Source organism: Hetaerina americana, unplaced genomic scaffold (assembly GCF_022747635.1).
Source record: "Hetaerina americana unplaced genomic scaffold, ioHetAmer1.1.p SCAF_50, whole genome shotgun sequence".
Lineage (NCBI taxonomy): Eukaryota > Metazoa > Arthropoda > Insecta > Odonata > Calopterygidae > Hetaerina > Hetaerina americana.
The window spans coordinates 1,966,541-1,987,532 of record NW_027287096.1 but is presented as its reverse complement, the minus strand read 5'-3'; the positions used below and the strand labels follow the sequence as shown (position 1 = coordinate 1,987,532).

General features: G+C 37.4%; 1 protein-coding gene across 1 annotated transcript in view; it reads left to right on the top strand.

Annotated features, from left to right (window-relative positions):
• Window positions 1-707: 707 nt before the first annotated feature.
• LOC139694559 (neuralized-like protein 4) overlaps window positions 708-20,992 on the top strand; it is a 69,180-nt gene continuing 48,895 nt past the window's right edge. The window contains exons 1-6 of the mRNA XM_071593059.1: window positions 708-911; window positions 1,322-1,423; window positions 9,639-9,752; window positions 16,926-17,085; window positions 17,666-17,940; window positions 18,574-18,774. Coding sequence (XP_071449160.1) covers window positions 753-911; window positions 1,322-1,423; window positions 9,639-9,752; window positions 16,926-17,085; window positions 17,666-17,940; window positions 18,574-18,774 — 1,011 coding nt within the window. The 5' untranslated portion in view covers window positions 708-752. The remainder of the gene's footprint in view (window positions 912-1,321; window positions 1,424-9,638; window positions 9,753-16,925; window positions 17,086-17,665; window positions 17,941-18,573; window positions 18,775-20,992) is intronic.

Here is a 20,992-nt window from a genome sequence, read left to right as displayed (position 1 = left end):
CAGGGCAAAAATATATGTGTTAGCCCTTTTTAGCGAGGACGAATTCATTAAATTTTACAACAAGAAAAGAAAATAGTTAACTACCTATCTGCTATAAACGTTCTCTTATAGCTAGCTACGCCAGTTGTACCACGCAGAGAGATAATACATTTGGAAGCTAGAAAATCCAGTAAGTTTGTACTCAGCATTAGCATTGTGAAGCTTTGAACAGGTTTAGTCAAAAAAAATGGTAATTCTTCTAACCGTTTGATTTTCTATGCATAGGTATGCTAATATTAACACTGAATTTTGGGAATTGGCAGATCAATTACAGTGTATTAAAACTCTAATATCATCAACCATTGGTAACTCTAATTATTTTTAAGGTTAAATCCCCCTTATTTGGCGATTTCTCTGATTCTCATTGAATTATTTTTTATTTCTATGAATACTATAATTTGGCAAACAATGAATTTGTACAATTCTTTACTCGATGTCGGCGCTGTAAACCTGGCAGATCTAATTGTATTAATAACATATCATAACTAATGTTAAATTCTGAAAGTATGCCAAAATCAAAGTACGGCCCAGTATTCCGGAAAAATTATTTTTACCGATTGCAGTAATACAGTCTTTCCAAACGCGTACAGAAGGGCTCTCTTTTGGCGCCTCTATTGTCGTAATTGTTCCATCAATCTCTAGATGGCAGCAAGGGTCAATTTGGAATTATTAAAAGACCGTCCATGTTTCATGGAGTTGTTTCATGGTAGAATATGGTTGCTATGTTTCAAAGGAGGTGTGGAGAACGCGTTACGTTAACAAATGGCAATAAAACAGCAACTAGAAATTTTGCGGAATTCAACTACGGATTGGTGCTTAGTAGTGAACCTTTAGTGGACAATCAATTATTTGAAGTTAGAATCGACAAGAAGGTGAACATCTCATTGTCATTTCATTGTTATTTTTTGTGTTTTGACTAGTGACCGGCCCTTACAAGATATTTTAAAGCATGCAGTCGACCTTATTTAAGCTGTTCTATATGCTCTTTGGCTTCGTAACCATTACGTTCACGTGTGACTTGAATATAAACAATAGTATGGCATGTTTTCCTTCATTTAAAAATCAGTCATATGGCAGGTGTTTTCATGGAAGATGAACTGTCATAATTTTCTGCGGAAATCAAATTGCTTCTCCTGCGTAAATTTTTCTCATTTCTCATGCTTAACTGTTCAATTGGCTCTCTTCTGTAAATAAATCCATCATGCAAGTACTGGTTTGGTAGCCTTAAGTACAGTTACATTATGATTTATTTATAGGATGTTCAATAAACTTTACGTTCCAGATAAATTCTTGGAGCGGCAGTTTAGAGATAGGTGTCACAGCATGCGAACCGAGTTCCCTGGAATTCAACTCGAGTGCCACCGATTTAAGAGATGGGTCATGGGTGAGTGATAACTAGTCATGTATGTGTGCTATTTACTTATTTATTAAGGATTGAGTGTATATTTGAAGTGAATGTTGACTGTCCAAAATTTTGGGGAAATTCCGTGATAATCGTTTCTTTGCTGATAGTTAGTCAATTAAGAAGGCTCAATATACCAATGTACATATTATGTTCAATTATAAATTATATTCAAATGAAGACTCTTTCATTCTTTTACTTGGTAATTTTTAAAGTTAAGAGATCTCTGCCTTGAACGATGGTGGGGCATGGGATGGTGCCAACGGCATTACCCATGTTGTGCTTAATTCAAGAGCGCTTTTTATATAGCTGCGTCAAAGTGGCGTTAGCTATTTATTAATTTAATTTATTACATATTGTTTGTGTTCATCATGTCCCGCCAACTTTTTTCATTAAAATCGAATGGCGATGGAAATAAAAGCGTTTAATACGATTGGTGAAAGATAAGGCACGAAGAAATCTTAAGGACCACTAGGATCCAACCCCACATGTTCAATTCCAGTGGACTTATGTTGCCGTGTACAATTTCTTTGAATCCTTCTTTGAATTGATCCTGAAGTGTATGCCAGTTATGTAAGGAAATAATATCCTTTCATTCGAGTGGAGTATGTATGTGGGTAATTAATCTCTTTGAAACCAGCAAAGAAAACTATTACATGCTAGCCTATTTCCCGTGGTTGTTAATGGCTTCTTGAATTAATGCTAAGGATGACGCCAGTAGTCCTGAATTAAAAGGGTTTGGGAAATGCCTTGTAATCTTCTTTCATTAGCGAGTGCATCTGCTTTTCATTATGTATGTTGCATTTAGATTTTTCTTTGTGAGCCTACTCAGCATGAAATTACTTCGAAAGATTTCTGATGAACAGCAATTAATTGCAATCCTTGCCTACTTATTAAGTATTATTTTTTAAGGTAATTGTTAATCAATGATATTCTTCGGTTGATCCAAGGAAGGAAAGAATTTGTTACTAGAGAATACCTGCTCAGCTACTATACGACTTTCCTCAATTTTTTCTGTCTATAGCTCTTTATGCTTATATGCTCTTACATGACAACCAATATCTTCATTCCCTCCTAATGAGCATACATGCTCCCAACTTTAGACTCCACATTGCCTATAGTGAAAATATATGGATTGAGAAAGGCCATTGCCTTCTCCATTATTATTTACAGTTTAGGCTGCAGCGGACAGAATAAATTGGATACACATCTTAAGTACATACTTATTACTTAATAGCCCTCTTTTAATTTCATATGGCACCAACCAATGACATACTGGTAATGCTGTATACATAACAAGAAAACATTCAGTTTTTGCATTGTTATGCATAGCAGTATGCCCCAATGTGGCAGATAAGAATTGTCTCATTAAAATTAAGGATACAAAGTATCTTTCCACTGTCCTGTATTTGCGTACAACCGGTTTCAACGCTCAAGCGTCATCATCAGGTACAAATTAAACAAGTTGCAGTCCACTATATACCAATCATGAGGGAGAGGAGGGGTGGGTGAGAGATGGGGGAGAAGGAGGCGAAAGAAAATGGAGTTGCGATTGGCGTTGATGGGGAGGGGGAGAGGGGTGTTAAGTGTCAGGACAGGTGCTTGGTTGGTTTAGAGTGGGGTGGGGACTGACAAACTAAAGCTTGGTCATCAGTGAATGTAACGGATGTTACGAATTCCCCACCGACTTTCATTCCTGCCTCCATTATTTATATTTGTCATTATATTTAACCTTCCCTTCATGTTTGTTTGTAATATCATTACTTCATCATTGCATTACATTACATATCATTGCATTTATCTCATAGTGATCCGGTAGTGCACTCAATAATGACACCAACTCATATGCTGACCATAGCTAAGTTTTCAATTTCTGTTGTGAGTAAATTAAAAATCATGTGCAACATGGAGAACTCTGTCCAAGGCTTATATCACCAGCTATGTGCATTATCACTTGCCCAAATTCTCCAGCTATGTTTGTTCAATGTGTTTCAGTTAATGGTTTTGAATGAGACAGATGTATCCTTCAAGTCTGCTCTCGTGTTCTGTGGTACTTAGTTAGCCTTGCCCACTATACTTTGTCAAATCACTTCCTTTATTGAGCAAAAAATATCCTACATTATGGATTCTCCACTATGTTTTGATTTCTTCATATATACTGAATTTTTTCATAGTCTCCTCACTACCTGTGACTAAATTGATCTCATCTGAATAATGACTTATTTTGTATCCCATTCTTCCATTTTTTTGTATCTTTATTTCTTACAAAATTTTATGCACATGCTGTGAGATCTCTCTTTTGCACCACTCTAAATGTAATATATATTATGAAGTAGATGACCCTGATCAGTAGAATTTATTGCTTCCATTAACATGGCTGTTGTCGTAATTGAAAAACATGCACTCTTCCCCTATGTCTTGGTCAGAACCCATTGATAGGACTAATGAAGATGCCTGTACAAAATGATACAATCTAACAATTTCATTTGGGGGAATTACCTGCCTACTGTAATTAAAGGAGAGCAAATTGGGTTTTTTCTTTTAAATGCAAAAATATTTTATGCCAATGAACAGGTACGAATCTTCTATTTACTGATTGTATAAACTGTATTAGAAAATAAATATTCAATGCTAAGAGTCAGGATGGGCAGTGTTAGACAAGGGGTACAACAGTTGCCTATTATTATCCATCCCTTTCAGTATGTAAGTGTAGGAAATGGTAAGAGAGGCACGAGGGAGGCTGAAGGTGGGGGACATATGAAATTAGCTAAATTTGTTGAGTGTGAAGATTTAATAAGCCAGTCAGCCAAAAAAATTGCAATCATTGCTAAATGCATTTTAGTATTGATGTGATATGTATGGGATATGGGTCATGGTAGTCCAGGGGTAGAGCATTCGACTGTTGACCAGAGGGCTCAGGTTTCATTCCCGGGCAAGCCCCTCTGGGCACCTCGAGCTCCACCCAAGCTTTGTGATTTTTCGGGTACAAGGTCTTCCTGGGAAACCATAACCAGCACAGGGAAAAAGAACTGGCCGCCCTACCCTGGTGTGTGAATTTGGCATGCTGAATAGGGCTTGGTACTGGGTGAACTCTACCATCCCCTACCAAACTGACCTTCCGGTTGATTACTGTGTTTATGGTTTTCTTTTATGTATGGGATGATAATCGAACCATAAGAAAGTGAAGGTAATGAGGCTCTGAAGAAATAGTTTGGCCTAAATAAACATTAAAGTCATTGGGCATAATATATGAAAGGTAGAACAGTTCGCAAATTTAGAAGGTGTTTGAATGGTGGACTAAATATTTAGGACATCAAAAGAAGAATTTCATCAGGTGAAAAGGTTTTTACAAAGATTAGGGAGATGGCAGTTAACACCTTAGGTAAATATGTAAAGAAAAGACATGGGGGGAGTAAGCATAGATTGGAAGCTTTTGAGATGTATAGGTGCATGGAGAAGGATGGAAAAGGTGAAATGAATGAAAATGAAAATAGATGAAGTTTTAGACATGGTAGGAGAGGAAAGAAGGATGTTGTAGGAAATTCAAAGAAGGTTAGAAAAGTGGATGCGTTGCATATTGGTGGTAGTGTAATGTTGAAGACCATGGTTGAAGGAGAATCTTGTATGAGCAAGAGAGGGTAAGGAAAATAAAGGGCATATAGGACAGAATAAAGATAGGCAGGAAGTATGTTGAGTTTGAGAATGGTTTAGTGTAGGATTTGTAAGTGCAGTATTGCATGTTAACTGTGTCAATGGAAAACCAACGATTGCTGATAGATTAGTCTTGATAATATTTTAATAATATGATAACTTCTTTTTTTCAAATGGCCTAATTCTATACATTTATGGTTGCCTGTCAATGCATGAGTCAAAAATCATTATTAGAGAAACCAATAATACCCATTTATAATAAGTAACCTATCCTCCAATTCAAAGTATCAAAAAACCTGGTTATTTTTGTTAAAAAAATTTGGAATAGAATGAGGTATGGCATGATTTGTATTGATGCCAAAGACGTGCACCTGAATCTAAGTGTAAACAAATAATCATGCCGCGTAAATTTTTCTAACGCCATTATTCTATATATGTATCCCTTTGTGATTAAATAAACTTGTTTGGGGCAAGAAAACGCATGTATGCTATAGGGCCAGAAGATAATGGACAGTATCAGGTAATTATTAGGTAATCTACCGGTTGAGGTAAGTTTCCCATTGACACAACTATCAAATAAATATTTGGTGACTCCTAACGAAAGACAACCCAACATCCTACTGTAAAACAAGCCTCTCTTCATCTCTGTGTTCTTCCTTCCTCCCTTCATCCCATCCAACATCCCTATCCTGTTCCTTCCCTTCCCTCATTTACCTAACATTCTCCCCTCTATTGCAGTCTTCAACATCCCACTGGCGATCAATACACCCTTCATCCATTTTTCCTGTCTCCTTAGGTTTTCTCCCCACAAACGCCTCTCTTTGCCCACCATATCAAGTACTTCCTCATTTGTTTTCTTCTCAGTCCATTTCACTTGTTGATGATTCTGGGAACAACTTTAGCTGCGTAGGAAATCAAACTTATTTTTCTGTAGTCCTCACATGATGTAGCCTTTACTTTTTTTGGAATTAATATTGATCTCACTAAGTCTTCCAGCCAGATTCCTTCCTCATAGATGCTACGAATGAGTCCATATAGACTCTTCCTTCCACATTTTCTCAAACCTTTTAGTTGTTCCGATGGAATTTTGTTTTCCCCCACGGCCTTATTTAATTTCATGTCCCTCAGTGTCCTTTCTATCTCATAGTCAAGCATGGCTGGACCGAAGCCATCATCATCTACGCCATGTTCCCTTTCTATGTCTAACCTTGATGGCCTTTGTTCTTTATCATACAGATCTACGTATTCCTTTCATCTCTATGGGATCTTTTCTGTTGCTAGTATTTTGTTTACTGACTTATCCTGAACTGTTAACACAGATATTCCCTTCTTACTTCCCGATAAAGATTTAACTTTACTGTATAGCACACCAATTTTGCCCTTCCTCTGCAAACTTTCCATATCCTCGCACTGCGTCTTCCACCATACTTCTTTTGCTTTATTTGTTGCCCGTCTTAAAATATCATTTAACTCTTCGTACTTCCTTCTGTCTAGATCTGTATTTATACTCTTCCATTTTCTTCTCTCATCTTTCTGTCTAATCACCTCATTGGTGATCCATGGTTTCCTAATCCTTTTCCCATTAAGGGTTCCTATAATTCCTTTCGTGGTTTTCGATATCCCTTTTTTGGTGTATTCCCATTTTTCCTAGATAGTATGCAGCTCTTTACCCTTATCCATAATTTTCTCTACAGCCTGCTGATACTCCTTCCTTGTCATACCAGTTAATGCCTGTAAATTCCATTTCCCAACCCACAATCCCTACCTTGATTTTTTGAATAGGATGCTACACTTTATGAGTACTAAATTGTGGTCAGAGTCCACATCCATTCCCAGGAAATTGTGGGAATTGATCATGCTGTTCATAAATAGGTGCCTAACCATAATATAATCTAACTGATACCTTTCTGTATCACCTGGCGTTTTACATGTATACCTATGCTTTTATTGGAGTCTAAAAGAAGTGTTGGCGATGACTAACCCCTGTATCCTGGACAATTCAGTTGCTTTCTCTCAGCAGTCATTCCTCATACCTAAACCATGGTCTCCCATCTCATCACCATCTCCGCCATTGCCTACTGTCACATTCCAATCCCCATCACTATCAAATATTTCCCTGCAGAACACAAGTGGTTATGTCCTTTAACTAATAGTATACCCTATCAACTTCTTCCTCCCTATGATTGCTTGGTGGCATGTATACGTGAGCAACGACCAAGTTTGTTGGTTCTGCTTTCACCTCTACTACTAATATCCAATCTGTTGCTTGCTCTATGTTGACTATGCTTCTTCCTACCTTTTTATTCAATATTATGGTATCCCCTGGCTGGCTCTTGTCCTAAGGCTGTATATTACTCTATAACTATCACTCCATTAATCCCTAGTATCCTTTCATCTCAACTCATATACACCTAAAATATCTACATTTCCTCTCTCCATCTCTTGCTATATATTCTCCAATTTTCCTGCCCTTAACATTATCCTAACATTCCAAGTTCTTATTCTAACTAATTTGGTCATCTGTTTCTGCATCTTCTGCGCTGCTGCTGTCGGTTTTGTTTTGGAAGGCTTTTGTGACATGATGACCGCGGATGCCTCGCCTCTCCTGCTACCGGGCACAACACACAGCCAGTTGTGCCGAGTTCCATAGTTGCCGGGACTGATTTTCATATACTGTATATCATAAAACTGTTGGGAATAACAATTGAAGTGGTTTCCCGTTGCCTTCCTCAATAGTATTCTTAATGTGACACCATCACTTGATGGCCACCCCGCTGTGGTGAGATGCCTTTGCAGTCGCCTCACTGTGGAAAAGACACTGTGGGCGCTACCTTCTGTCTGGCTCCTATCCTTTGACTAATCTGGCATGGGCAACCCTACCTGAAGCAATTATCATTGCTCCCACCAGCACATCTCTAGAGGTCATCAAAATGCACAATCCCTTCCACCATGCCAAGGTTGTGGGACAGCTTGTTATATGCTCTTTATTTAAAGGTGGTCTGAGATAATTCACCTCTACTTATTTTATTATGTACTTAAAACAAACCATTAAATAAAATAATAAATAAAACCAATTAAATCAATACTTAAATTAAACCATTAATCATGAAATCAGTTAGGTTTGCTGATGACCAAGCTTTAGTTTGTCAGTCAGCCAAGGGGCTGCAAGCATTGCTTAGTGAATTGGAAATTCAGTGCGACAGGTATGGGATGAGAATCAATATTAATAAAACAAAGGTTATGCGATTTTCTAGAAAGAAAAAGGCCAAGCTTAACATTAAAATAGGAGGGCAAAAACTAGAGCAGGTAGAACAGTTTATGTGCCTTGGAAGTGTTTTGGACCAACACGGTCAAAGTAGTAGGAATGTAAGGAGAAGATTTCCGCTAGGCAAAGAGGCTTTCACGAGGAGAAGGGAGTTGATGAGAGGGATGTTGAGTGAAGATATTGAGAAAATACTCATAAAAACATTGATATTGAGTGTAGCTATGTACGGCACGGAAACTTGGTCATTGAAGCAGGAGGATGGACGTAGATTGGAGGCTTTTGAAATACGGGTTTGGGAGAGAATGGAGAAGGTGAAATGGACCAAGAATAAAACAAATGAGGAAGTACTTGGTATGGTGGGTGAAGAGAGGGGTTTGTTGGGAGAAATCCTAAGGAGGCAGGAAAAATGGATGAAGGGTGTATTGATCGGCAGTGGGATGTTGAAGGCTGTAATAGAGGGGAGAATGTTAGGTAAATGAGGAAAGGGCAGGAACAGAATAAGAATGTTGAAAGGGATGAATAGAGGAAGGAAGTTCTCAGAGATCAATATTTACTCCACCGTCTTTGCATGCTGTGAAAACCCAACTTCTCGTATAATTGTAGGCAACCACTCTTATCTGCTCTATATCATCCTCTTATCGCAGAATTATTAGACTTCAAAAAAAATTACCTTTATTGATTTGATTGGAGAAAGCTGATTCTCAACCTGAATCTTGAATACTGAAAAGAAAAAAAAATCTGAAAAATAGCTGATATAATGGAAAAATGAAATACCCAAGGCTGTAAACTAAACTACCAAGTTGAAAATGGCCCTTAAAATGAAGTTCCAAAAAGTCCTTTGAACTGCGTGATTAAGGAGACAAAGGCAGCTATAGCTGGTTCCTCATGTCTAATGTACAAATCCTTACCATTTAAAGTCCACGTTTCCTACCACTCTTTCCTGACTGTATGGCCTTCCAAAAATCCACAAGAATGACTGCTCCTGCCCCATGTGTCCCATTGCCTCATCTATAAACCACCTACCATTTATCAAGATGATTAACCCAAGAATTTTTAAGCCTCCGTCTTCAAAGTGACTCCATTCTCAAGAATACTACGGACTTTAGCATTAAAAAGTTAATGGCCTTAGCTATTTCGTTTTTTTTCATTTTTTAACGGCAGTAGGTATGTCCATTTTACATTTACATGGCCAATATAGTGGAGAAGTTCTCTTTGTTACAACTGTTTAATCATTAATAAAATTACAAGTTCACTGTGGAGTAATTTTCTTAATTATTGCAGGTGCTGTCTGGAAACTCCATCCTGAAAGATGGTCGGCCAATACTTGACGTTTATGGAATAGATCTGAACAAGTTAGCTGAAGGAGACAGAGTAGGAGTGATGAGAACATCTCAGGTATTTCAGTTAATGATAAAGTTATTTGTAGAAATGATTGCATATCTTTGATAAAAATATGTAGCCAAAGGGGCTCTCATTCAGATCCTTAATTCTTGTTGGACTAAACTGAAGCATGGTTAATTATATATGCTGGGTAAATAATAATAATAATAATGTTTATTGGTTCCCTAAAGACATGTTTGGGATGTGTATAGAGCACTTTACAGTGATTCCAAGTATTGCAGACTGACACAGTTCATTGAAATTAAAATTTGAATACCAATGTACAGTCACAAATTCAAAAAACAGTAAATGAGCAATAAGAGAGTTAGAAGAAAATTATTTAGTTACAGAGAGAGATGTAGATTCATCAGCTGTATAGCATTGATGCTCCCATAAAAACAGATAAATTGAGATTTTAATGACACAAAATTATCTATTTCCCTTAGTTTTCTGGGTAAAATTTACAGGAATTTCACCCCAATATAGCAGGAGTTCGTATTTAACATAGCTGAGTTATGGATAGTTCCTAGTAGTAGTATTTAGGGGAGGCGACCGAGAGCTGAAGTCATTTGTGTCATAAGGGATGAACAGGAAAGGATGAAGGGTGGAGGGAAACCTGGTGTCGGCATTAGCCTACTCTTTACGAACGGCGCCAAGGGGTCTGCAGCTTAACCTCCCATCCAGTGGACGGCATACTCACTCAAAGTGCCTTCCACAAAGCACCTCAAGTACGGATCAAGATACCACTGAAAAATATTCAACGCTGCCGGGATTTGAACCCAGACCCTCTGAGTGGGAAGCCAGTACGACAGCCACTGCACCATCTCGATCCCCACAGTTATCCTTAAATCATTACAACCTCAGGTGCTGCGCATATGTATGTTAACCTTGATTATCAAATTGAACATGGCTTTTTTTTGCTGTGAAATAATAATAACAACACGGAATATATAAATATAAGGAATAGTTAAAATTTTGAATTTTTTTAAGTACAACTGCTTGCCCTTGCAACTTTACTTAAGGTTATTACTGCCCATTTCAGCCACCTGGCAAAGAGGCAAATGGATTAATAGAGTGACCCCACAAACAAATGTCAGTCAACTATAAATAAATGCATAATAAACTGAGAGAGCCGTAACATCGGCAACTAGGGTCACAATTTTTCTCAAGAGGTAACAGTTAATGGCAACTTTAGGACTTAGTTTATCAGCATGAATTTTCCAGAATACCTGTAGATTATCATGAATATGTATCTCTAATAATTTTGTTTCTGTGAACACTTGAAAGAGGACCCATTTATCCTCAAAGGAGGGGGTTTACTCTGGTCAGGATGAAATTGGATGAATGTTGTTTTCTAATTGTTAATGAACACCAAATTATCTTCTCACTTTTTACTCATGCGGTCATTTCTCTGCACTACTGCATTGTTTAGGATATTGGATGTTAGGTGAGTTGTACAATCTTCATACATACACAATGGCCCATTAAGGAAATACTTAGAGAGGTTTTTTGTGTGTCAAAGAAGAATTAGGGATCCCAGTATAGATCCTTGGGGGACACCTGTCTCTATCATCTCAGGTTTAGATAATACTATTAATTTTGAATCAGCTAAGTGCATTTGAACTGTTTGTAATCTTCCTTTTTGAAAAGATTTTGACTATTGTTTGCTATCCCAGAATTCCATTTTCCCCAAGTTTCCTCTGTAATACCGTATCATCAACTGAGTCATAAGCCTTTTCAGAGTCATAGAACACACTAATTACATTATTTCTTGGTCTAATTGAAGTACCAGGTCTGTCCAATAAATATGCAAACTGAGGCCATAGAAACTTCATTTTGCAAAATTTAGTCTACATTGATTTTGCCCCCTTCAAAGCGCTCTCCATTGGTTGCAATGCACTTATTCCATCTTCTTTTCCACTGTTGAAAGCGCCTTTGGAAGTCCTCCGCAGTTAGGCTTCTTAGTTTTTTCATCATTTCTAGTTTTATGTGTATTGTGTCCACATCTTCCCAGAGATGTCCCCTCATCACTTTTTTGCATTTTGGGAATAGGAAAAAGTTGCAGGGGGCAAGATCTGGCAAATAAGGGGGATGATCAAGGATGGTGATTTAATTTTTTTGCCAGAAACTGACGAACAATTAATGCAGCTTGGGCACGATATTTGCACACATTTTTTAAAAATCCAAATGTTTGGTTAAAATAGTGTGCACTGTTGATTTTCCTAAATTTATTTCATTAGCTATCATTCAGACAGTTTTTTGACGATCGATAAGGACAAGGGACTGCACACAATCAATGTTGTCGTCAACAGAGGAAGTCGAAGGGGTCTCAGCTTTTTATCATCCGTGGCATTGTGTCGGCCATCTTTAAAATGCTTAATCACCTTGAAAACGGATGTTTTATTCAGAGCATTATCACCGTAAACAGCTGTCAACATATCAGTAATTTTTTGATCATTTTTATGGTGCTTCACCAAATTCTTTGCCAATTTAAAACTCAGAGAGAATATTGAATTTACTTATGCATAACAATCTAGTGTGTGTGGTTTCTTACCAATTGCATAATTATACCAAATTAAGAGATGCAATTGTATCCTGTTGTGGTGAAAGTATGGTGAGACCGGCTGAAGTTCTGACGATGCTAAAAAAAAGAGATTTTTTTTCTTCAAGAGAGGAATAAGATGCAAACTAGCTCATATGCCCGAAGCACGTTACAAATACAGGACATGCCCTGGTATTGTTTTGTCCAATGGTAATATTAGAGCTTAAAAGTATGTTGAGCAAATAAAGAAGGAATGTTAATCAAGAATTTATACAGTGTAAAGAAAAGCTTGCATGATCATAGTGGCCAACCATGGCGACTCTTTACATGTGTGGGGGCTATTTTATTTTTAAAGCAATATGCTCACTTACTGGTTATAAGAAAATGATATAAAAGTTCTCTATGTCTTTGAATCTTAGATAAGCCTTTTTTAAAAAACTCTTCCCCTCAAAAATTTGGGTTCATCTTAAATTCACGGGCGTGTTAGATTCATAGGTTAAGGTCTAATGTAAGACAAGAGAGGACATATGCAACCTACACAATTGTACTGTATTGCTCCTGACATAGCAGTGCTGTGCCAGTATATGTGTAGGCTTATTACAAGGAGGCATGTCGGAAATGAAACAGACATCTGAGTAATTGATTGCAAGAAGGGCTTAAGTAAAAGCACATTAAGGGAAAAATTGGTTTAAGGTAATGTCGTTATTTATGTTGCTTCAATTTGTTGTTTCAATGCAATGTTAGTGGACTCCCTAAATCATCGTCTTCTTAGCCTGAAGTGCTGGACAAATCACTTTGCTCCCCCGAAGTATCTGAACAGAAAAAAAGGTGCAGGTAAGCAAGTATTCTGAAGCTGGAGGAAGGGACAGACTGAGTTATAACCCACAGGTATTGAAAACACGTCTACTTTCGTCATCCTTGTTGGCAAGGATATCGTCTTCATTATCATCCTCCAAAGGTCGTCATCTTCTGTGTCGTCCATCTTTTTGCTGATACAGCACTTCTTGAAAGTCTTTATGATTTTTTCCTCAGAAAGAGTTCTCTAAGCCGCAAAAACCATCATGCAACTTTATTAGGAGAAGCTTGTTTGATTTTTCCTGTAGCAGTTAACTCACTCTAAAGTGCAGACTCACACTAAGGTAAGGCAACCATGATATGTACTGTTCTCGGAGTCAGTCCTTGAATAGCTTATTTATGCCAACATCCATTGGTTGCAAAACAGATATCATTCCCGCAGGAAAGATCATAAGTTCTGACTTCATCCTTCTGATTTTATCTTTCACGGTTTCGGTAAGATAGCCCCGGGAAGAGTCCAGTACCAGCATGGAGAGCTGATTCAAACGGGCACCTGGTCTACGTCCCACACTGTGTTTAATGGGTCAATAATTAATTTTTCTGTCATACAGACTTTTTCTTGGGCCCGAACAATGACATCTTTTGGGAACACCTGTCTTTTCAGGATCGTTTTTCTTTTTAAGATAAGAAATGCGACCGTCAGATGTAGCAGCCAACATCACCGTCACTCATAGTTCTTACCATGTTGGCTTTAGAAGAACTTCTTTTATCCCCTTTCTCTCAAGCATGTATTTGGTGGCATATCTAAGTAAATTGCTGTCTCGTCTGCATTAGCCATCTGCCCCAGCATGACATTCCCTTTCTTTTAAAGATCCAACTGTACAAACAAAAAATACTTAGTTAATACTTAGTAGTAAGACACCAATTTGTGCTCAAAGTTCTGCCAGGAGTTTCTGACAAATTGATATTTGCTGCTGCAATGCTAGCCTTGTTTGTTGCATGAATCATTCTCTCTATCCTCAACTGGCCCGAAATTGTGTGTGAGGGATGCCCAAAGATCTTGGTTTGTTGTTGGCTTCCTGTCAAAGTATGTTGTAGCTTACAAAAAGTCCGCCTCCCTGCCTTGCGTCCAAATATTCCAACACTGCTGTAACGACTTCATGGAATCTTCCATGTTTTGGCCTAGTGAACTTCTTTTGCGAAGACTTTTGCATACAAAAATAGTGGTCTTTTTCTGATGCTATTGTCTTACACTGCACTTGTATACACCAAAACTTGTGGCTGCTCTTCTGTTCCCATTTTCTTCTGTGAACAAGATAACTTGCCTTTCGAACTTCGTGATGCACAATTCTCGCCAACCCACCCCAGGTCTCGGTTCAATTGCCCTGCTCTCAGGAAGCTATCTAAACAAATAACCTTGAGTCCAAGATTTCCCTGACCAACAAAAATCATGGCATCACCCACTTTTCCTTCTTCTCTGTTGGTGGAATATATTCGGGGAAGTGCCTCTCAGTTAGACGTCTAGGATTTGGTTCTACTGAAGGCCTTCTACCCTTACATGATGTATCATGTGTGTGGTACCTCTCAATTATATCTTCCATTATTTTCATTCTAAAGTCTAGGTTACTCTTTATTCCACCATTCTTCCTATACAATATGAAAGCATTCCACGTGGCCTGGTCCGACAAGTGAAAAAAAAAATTTTTGTAATACTTTTTCCATCTTTTCTTTACATGGGGTAATTGTTAGATGCTGATCTGCCCTATCTACTCCACCCATTGTATTATTATACTCAACAATGACTTTTGGCTTTCTTTGAACGATATCCCTTTTTTTGAATTCAACAAATTTTCATGATATACTGTAGAGAGTACAGTAATAGCCTTTTTGTCTTGCCATTTCATCACCATCACTTTACCTCTCTGGAAGGCAGTGAATTCTCCCTTTTTCAACTTCTTTTTCTTTTTATCAACTGTCACTTACTTCCTTGTAACTCTTAATGTCCCATAGGTATCAGTTCCTTTGGCAACCAATGAATCAGCCTGCTCTGGGGAGGTGTAATAATTGTCTGTAATCAGGCAATAACCTTTACCTAGTAGAGGTTTCATTAGTGCTAGCATAATCTGGGATGTTATAGGAAGATTAGTATATTCCTCATTCAATACTGACTTTCCTGTAGAAATAATAAATGAACCATGTATATCCCGATTCACAAATCATAAACGTCTTTACCTCAAATCTAGCTCTTTTCAGGGGAACATTGTCAATCCATGATAGTCTACCCGTATACGGCATGAGACTTTCATCAATAGAAATATCCCTCTCTGGTGTCAGCAAATTTGAGAACTTTTTGTTCAGATATTCAACTACGGGCCAAATTTTATTTAGCTTAACAAAAAGATGTGTGTCTCTAACAAAGATACTATTGACTGCAAAATGCGGATAGCGTTTGATGAGTACAAATCTACGGTATGACATAATATTTGAAAGGAATGGAGTAAGAATGGTCTGCCTCTTCAACCAATACCATTCTTCAACTGGTTTGCTTATAATTCCCTGAAGAATGATCAAAGCAAAAAATACTCTAATTTCATTAGTATTGACAGGCTGCCAGTTTTTACACCTTGAAAATTTTTTCAGAACGGAGGGTTCTATGCACTGGTCAACATATAAGTTGGTTTCTACAGTTATCAATTCAGTAAGGTAATCATCAATAAATGCCTTGAAGTATTGAAGGATTCCAGCAGTTTCAGCAATGTCTAAATCAACAGCCAGAGAAGCAGTAAAAGGAAATCTTGGAGGTGGTGGTTTGGTACCTTGATGGGAATCGATCGGACACCACACTCTTGCATCAAGCAATTGGGAGGATAAATCTTCATCATAATCAGAAAATATGTGGGTACATGAATCTTCGGAATCATATATGGAAATGCTCTTGGAATTACTCGATTCCAAATCGTACATGATAACAGGAAACTCTGCATAAAAATAATAATAACGACATTTCAATGCACAAAAATCTTTTTAGAATGAGATATTAGAAAAATAATTGATATAGTTTTATAAACTGTCAAATATCATACCTTATCTTGTGCTAAGAAAAAAAGAGATTGCTATATTCAAATATATTACAGTAAAAGTCCGGCCCAATATCTTGATTTTCGAAAACCAAAGTAAGAAAGATCACCGCTCACATCAAAACATTGCCGTCCTAACCAAAATGAAATATGACAAAAGAATCAAGTTCCATAAGTTTCCAACTTCTGTCACTGGTGTGCAGTATGCTAGAGACATCTAAAGAGTAAACTAAGAACTTCTTGAAGAAAGCAATCGTAAAATAATGGGTAAATCAGAACTGGAGGGAAAAAATGTCGATGTCTGTGCCACACATGGGTTAGTCAATTTTGTGAGGAAGCGGTTGCCTGTGTCTGACACGGGCACGTCAGGCAAGTGGTTAACCTCTCATAATTATTTTTGTACAAATGGGCTGTTGTGACAGTGCAACATGCTAAATGATTATGCTTAAATGTTGAAACATTTGTCACCCTTATGAATTATGAAATTGTATTTACATACTTTATTTTTCCACCTTAAGCAAAGTGAAATTTGTACAATTTTTAAGTCCTCTATATGGAAATAAAATAAGGAAAATTACATAAAAATCATTGAGCTGTAACACATCTCTAGCTACTAATTAATTGTTTGATTCAAGTATTTTATTTTTATTTTCACGTGCTGTTGCAGCTCAGTCAACCTTTGAAAAAATAATAGCATTCCTTAATAAATTGTCTTGTGTTAATGTTATTCCTATTTTCAATGGCCACTGATTCACATTTGTCATTTAATTTTAGGGGGAGTTGGTTTTCTGGGTTAATGGGCTATCCCATGGAGTAGCTGCAACAGGAATACCCACGCAAGTCCATGCTGTTGTTGATCTTTTTGGGAAGTGCGCACAAGTTACATTATTATCTAATGACGGTCCAAGTGATGAAAGCTGTGCTGTTCCTGATAGTGAGTCACGCTTTTGAAGCTTATATCTGTAGCATAACTGCATCGGAATTTGCTTTGTGCCACTTTCATTCTGGTAGAATTTGTTTACATGGCATATGTAATGGTTGTGAAAGAGATTTGTATTAACTTTTTAATTAATGGAGTAAGATTTGAAAAAAGTATTCATTGAGCATTTTGCTTATTAAGTTCCTGCAATTGCAAGCCAAAAGTCACGTATATTCAGAAGGTGCATCCTAAGGATGTTTAATTTACCTTGTTATTCCATAAAATATGGTATGTATTTGAAAAAGTGATTCAAAGAAAGGTTAGCTCAATTACTTTGCAGGTTGTTTATTATGAATTCATGTTTACTCACTCTTTGATTCCAGCTTAGCATCCCTTATTTATATTTTTGCATTTTCATTCATTATTGTTATGTTGAAACATCAGCTGTTTTAATTTATATCTATCTCAAGCTATTTCAGATTCTTTTAAGTTCATTTTGCATCTCAAATATGAAAAGTTGATCGGCTCTTTACAATTTGATAAGATTACTTATACTGATACAATGCAATGCTACCTTACCTCCAAACTTTCTTAGGCCTAACAGTCAACAATCTAAGTCTGACCAATGGGGTTGTAGTTACTCCCGTTAGAACCAACATACTGGTAACATCAAGTTTTGATGGAACAGGCATGACCAGAGGTGGCGGTACGGTTTCTCTTGTAGAAAGATTACGTTTCTTTGATCGAACCGGGCAGCTGGTGAGGTTGACCAATGGAGGCAGAACCGCTGAACGGAGGAGGCCCATGGATGACTTCAACAATGGTGTAGTTATGACGCACAGACCCCTAAAAGATAATGAACTTTTTGAGGTAAGATATAAGATTTTTTTTACCCCTCTGTGATGCCCAATGGTGGATTTTTGATTTCACTGTCTTGTCTACTGTAGCACTTGTGAAAGAGATACAAAAGCACTTCTACCATGTATTGCCCTATCTGGCAAATGATGTATGAAACATCCTGCGAATAAATGCACGCTTTGATAAAAGTGAACTAATGCACTAATGATGTGCAGGAAGTAAAGAACAAAGGTATTGGATTGCAAGGGCATGGTAAATTCTTGTATTTTCAGTATTAGACAGAATATTTTATAATATTAGCCTAATGATGAGTATTACTAAGGTTTTTTGAGCATCCTTAAGTGTGTATTTCAATTATTTTTTATAGATGTCATGTTTATATGTGATATGTATCTTTAATGTAAAAATATATCATTCATTCAATATGTGTCGAATGGTAGATTCATTCAATATTTTCGATTGGTAGATTATTGGATTTATGCCATTAATGTGTTTGTAAAGGCAATTTTCTGAGTATAGCTTTGGCATTTCCTGTACATTGTTTTTGTACTTTGTAGACAGCTGCAATTTGTTTGCCTCCAGAAGTCAGCCAGAATACTGGCATGTACTAAGAACATTTAATGTTGTAATTCTTATCCATTACAGATAAGGATTGACCGGCTTGTAGAGAAGTGGTCTGGAAGTATTGAAGTTGGCATTACTACACATGATCCTTCATTACTGGAATTTCCTGCCACAATGACCAACCTCCGAACTGGTACAACCATGATGTCTGGATGTGGAATTCTTACAAACGGAAAGGGAACACGTCGAGAATATGGAGAATTTAACTTGGATGAGCTTAGAGTAAGTCCCTCTTTTATTTTGTCATTTACCTTCTGAACCTGTGTATGTTAAGTTAATGTTCTCATTGTGTACCTTGATTTGTGCAGTTCATTTTTTAAGCAGTTGGGAATATATTTTCTGAATATAGATTGAATAATTTTCAGACATAATTTCAGCCCTGCCTAACTCCTTGTTTCATGAATACTTTGTTGGATAAGTTTTTCCCAATTTTTAGTGACAAGTTAAAATGAAAGAAATTTGTAATTCCACACAAACTTTTTTTTAAATGCAACCTGTGTTTTGACGTTGAGCATCATCATGAGCTAGTTTCTACAGAATACATCTACAGAATACATACCAGGATGTTTTCTGTAGACTTAACCTGATGATGACGGCCAGCGTCGAAACCTAAGTTGTGCTTTAATATAGCTTGTGTGGAATCACTGAATTACTTTTTTCATTTCAATATGTTGATTAAATTTCATAAAGTTATACCTGAGCCATAAAAATTTAGCAGCAGTCTGATTCCAGTAAAAATGTTAAATAATATGGAGATCCCTATCATCATTTCCAGAGTTCTTAATGATTCATATTAGCTTGTCATGTGCAGATTTTTTCTGGAATATTACCATATTTGGAGAATGTATTCATCTTACCCAAGTTTAGGTTCCTGAATTATCTTAGCCCTTTTTGGTTGACACACAGCAAGATGAGCCATGAACAAATCCCCTGACCTGTCCCCTGGGGATGGAGGAAGAAGTATGCAGTTAAGCTGAAAGCCAGCTAGCATTGGCTTTCCCGTTATAGAACCCCCATTATTTTGTCAGCGCACCGTAAATGTATATGTTCTCAACCTGATATTTTTTAGGAGAGAATACTTTTCTCACTGCCTCTGTGATGGGTGTCGGTAATGGCATGAAGTTGCCGTCAATTCTGGTAATGTACTGTCCACCGGTATTCTTTTTCCCATGTTCCACTGCCTTAATGTTATTAGGTGGTAACTTTGGTGTACTTTGTAGAACACATAATGCAATTTAAAGTCCCATCAAATGAGACTAACTTATGTGACTATGTGGGCACCTTTCATTAAGAGCAGCCCAATGCCAGTGCTAAGTTTGTCAATCTTCTTCCTTCAATTCTGATTCCAACCATGAGAAATAATCATTAAAACATATCTAGATAGAACGCGAAGACTTCCCAGTATTTTGGATTCAGCCCCTAATCAAAATACTTTTATACATTATTTTTGAATTATTTTGCTTTAGCTCCTCTGTTATTTATTAATTAATATACCGGTTAAGGTAGGTTTTAGATGCACACAACTGTTAAATAAATATTTTGTGACTCCTAACAAAACACAATACAGCCCACCTATTCTACATCAAGTCCTTCATCTTGTGTACTTCCTTCTTCCCTTCATCTGTCCGACATCCCTATCCTGTTCCTCCCCTTTCCTCATTAACCTAACATTCTCCCCTCTATTACAGTCTTCAACATCCCACTGCTGTTCAATACACCCTTCATCCATTTTTCCTGCCCCCTTAGGATTTCTCCCCACAAATGCCTCTCCTCGCCCACCATATCTAGTACTTCTTCATTTGTTTTTCTTTTGGGCCAATTCACCTTCTCCATCCTTCTCCACACCCATATTTCGAAAGCCTCCAATCCACCTCTATCATCCTGCTTGAGTGACCATGTTTTTGCACCGTACATAACTATGCTCAATATCAAAATTTTCTAGAGCCTTTTCTTAACATCCTTACTCAACATTCCTGTCATCAATACCGTCCTTGTGAAAGCGACTATGCCTGGTGTAATTCTTCTCCTTACGTCCCTACTACTTAAAACCATTTTGGTCCAAAACACTTCCAAGATACATAAACTGTTCCACTTGCTCTAGTTTTTGCCCTCCTATTTTAATATTGAGCTTAACCTTTTTCTTTCTAGAAAATCCCATAACCTTAGTTTTATTCATAGTGATTCTCATCCCATATCTTTCGTACACAATTTCCAATTCACCCAGCAATACTTGCAACCCCTTGGCTGATTGACAAAATAGAGCTTGGTCATCAGCCACCTGACTGATTTTACCAATTGCCCTCCAACTTTCATTCCTACCTCCAGTTCTTCCCATGCCTCTTTAATCATTTCATCCGCATAAATGTTGAACAGCACCGGTGATAATGGCCAACCCTGCCTTACACCTCTTCTTAACACTGCCCATCAGGACTCTCCATTC